The sequence below is a fragment of the Eurytemora carolleeae genome, unplaced genomic scaffold (assembly GCF_000591075.1).
Source record: "Eurytemora carolleeae unplaced genomic scaffold, Eaff_2.0 scaffold392, whole genome shotgun sequence".
NCBI classification, from domain to species: domain Eukaryota; kingdom Metazoa; phylum Arthropoda; class Copepoda; order Calanoida; family Temoridae; genus Eurytemora; species Eurytemora carolleeae.
Window position 1 is genome coordinate 14,687 of NW_019396285.1, and position 2,355 is coordinate 17,041.

A 2,355-nucleotide genomic window follows, 5' to 3' on the forward strand; every position below is an offset into this window, starting at 1 on the left:
ACTCAGATTTTCTAATCCCCATATCTTTGTAGCCCAATGTCATAGACCTTAGATATTTCAAATTATGAATTCTGGTAAATCAAATAATCAATGTTTGAAATATCAAAGGTTTACACTATCTAGTTGTTAACATATACGGATTAGAAAATTTGAGCTTGTGACAAAGACTTAATTCCTTTACAATATTTCTGTCAATTTTTAAGAAAAAAAATGATAGACCTTATTTTGAAAATCTCAAGACCAGGCGTTTTCGATATTAGATATGTAAACTGCAATTATTGTGTTCATCAAAAAATACCGCATGGATCGAAGACGATATAATTGCGTCACGTAATTCCCATGTTTATTGGGACACCCCGTATATATTTTCCTTCAGTAGAAATTCTCGAATCTCTTTTGTATTGAAACTAGAATTTGAAAATAATAATTTTTCGAAATTTAAAAAAAAATTATTTTTAATTATTACATGCTCAGACAAAGCATATCGTTGTAAATCGAAAATTGTCATTTTTGGCAGAATTAAATAAAAGCATTCTGAGTTCTAGTGGTGGGCCGGTTAGACAGAACAATTCAAGTATCACCTGTTGTGTTCTAACAAGCACCTGGAGAATAAGCTTTCTCCCGAACCCGGCTCCGTGTACACTCCTAAGCACTAGCCGCTCGTCTGAGAATAGGTTGGGAAAGCTATAGTTGTCTCTCTCCCTTGCCATGGAAACCTTTCAGGATAAAGTTGAATCTATCTTTAAAAACTTCTCAAAGTTAAATAGTTTTAGTGAGAAGTTAGACGTGTTTCTCCAGTGCGCTGAAGTAAGAGAGTTTGTAAGGAAGGGTTCATAAAAGGAGTTTAAAAAGACTGGGCTTTTAGGGAGCTTTGCGCCTCAAATCTATTTCAATCGTGAACATTTTCTCTTTGTATACAGTGTAAAACAAAAACAAAAAGTGGATTTTATAGAATACTTTAACATTCATGCGATATTACTGATATTACTTTGTGACCTCGTAGCTCCTCCGGTTTAGATTTTACGCACAAGTAGGAGAGAAGAAAATTATTCGGTTATATGATAGAAAGGAATTGAGTATTTGCCACAAAATTAGAGAAGAAAATTATTCGGTTATATGATAGAAAGGAATTGAGTATTTGCCACAAAATTAAATATTCGAATCTCTATATCTTTGTAACCTTATGACTTTGATATCTTAAACTTATTTTGATCTAATAGATTTCAAAGTTTGAAATATCTAAAGTATACGAAATTAGATTGCAAAGATATAGGAATAGAAAAATTAGAGTTTGTGGCAAAGGCTCAATTCCCTTTCTTCCATGTCCCCTATTTACAGCTATACACTATATATGTTGTATGGCACCCTGTATAAAATTTGATATCAAAAATCTTCAAACTTTAATATTTATCAATAAGAGATAAAATTTCCAACCTAATTTAATTTAAAAATGTTTGAACCGGATTCTACAGAGAAAACCTGAAGATCAACTCTTGTGAAAAATCTCCACTGGAGTCTGCAAAACACAGAAATCTGGGAAATGATTTGTTTAAAAGGAAGGAAGACGACCTCGCGCTTCAAGAATACAATATTGCGGTCAACCTTGGGTCTCATCTAGATCAAACATTAAGGTGTGCAGCAAAAAAAACTTATGCTATGCTAATACGTATATTATTATGAAAGTCTTTGATCTCAGTTGAATGGTGCGCGCTATAGTTTCAGTTGCAATAAATATTTCCATTTACTGATAGCGCCGATTGTAGGATTCATAACTCTGATTGGATAATGAGATAGATAGATTGATAGATGTTACCGCCATACTATTTCTATTGGTTCAGAATAGAAGACAAACACATGACTGAAATCTGATTGGATCAGGCGCATGTAAATTGTACACTCTGCAATATGACCTCAATTGAATATTGTTTGCATGGTATTTATAGCCTCAATTGTAAATTTTAAAAAATGTTGTTTGCATGGTATGTCTTCAGTAAGATGTTTTTTGCACGGTATGTCCTCAATTGAATGTTTTTTACACGATATGCCCTTAATTGAATGTTGTTTACAAGATATGTCCTTGATTGAATGTTGTTTTCACGGTATGTCCTCAATATGTCCTCAATTGAATGTTGTTTGCAGGGTATGTCCTCAATTGAATGTTTGAATGGTATGTCCTTAATTGAATGTTGTTTACACGATATGCCCTTAATTGAATGTTTTTTACACGATATGCCCTTAATTGAATGTTGTTTACAAGATATGTCCTTAATTGAATGTTGTTTGCATGGTATGTCCTCAATTGAATGTTGTTTGAATGGTATGTCCTTAATTGAATGTTGTTTACACGATATGCCC

General features: G+C 32.8%; 1 protein-coding gene across 2 annotated transcripts in view; it reads left to right on the top strand.

Moving 5' to 3' along the window:
- Nucleotides 1-674: 674 nt before the first annotated feature.
- Nucleotides 675-2,355, top strand: part of LOC111700166 (SET and MYND domain-containing protein 4) — a 13,950-nt gene continuing 12,269 nt past the window's right edge. For both annotated transcript variants that reach the window (XM_023470994.1, XM_023470995.1), the window contains exons 1-2: nt 675-824; nt 1,473-1,631. In XM_023470994.1, coding sequence (XP_023326762.1) covers nt 709-824; nt 1,473-1,631 — 275 coding nt within the window. In that variant the 5' untranslated portion in view covers nt 675-708. The remainder of the gene's footprint in view (nt 825-1,472; nt 1,632-2,355) is intronic.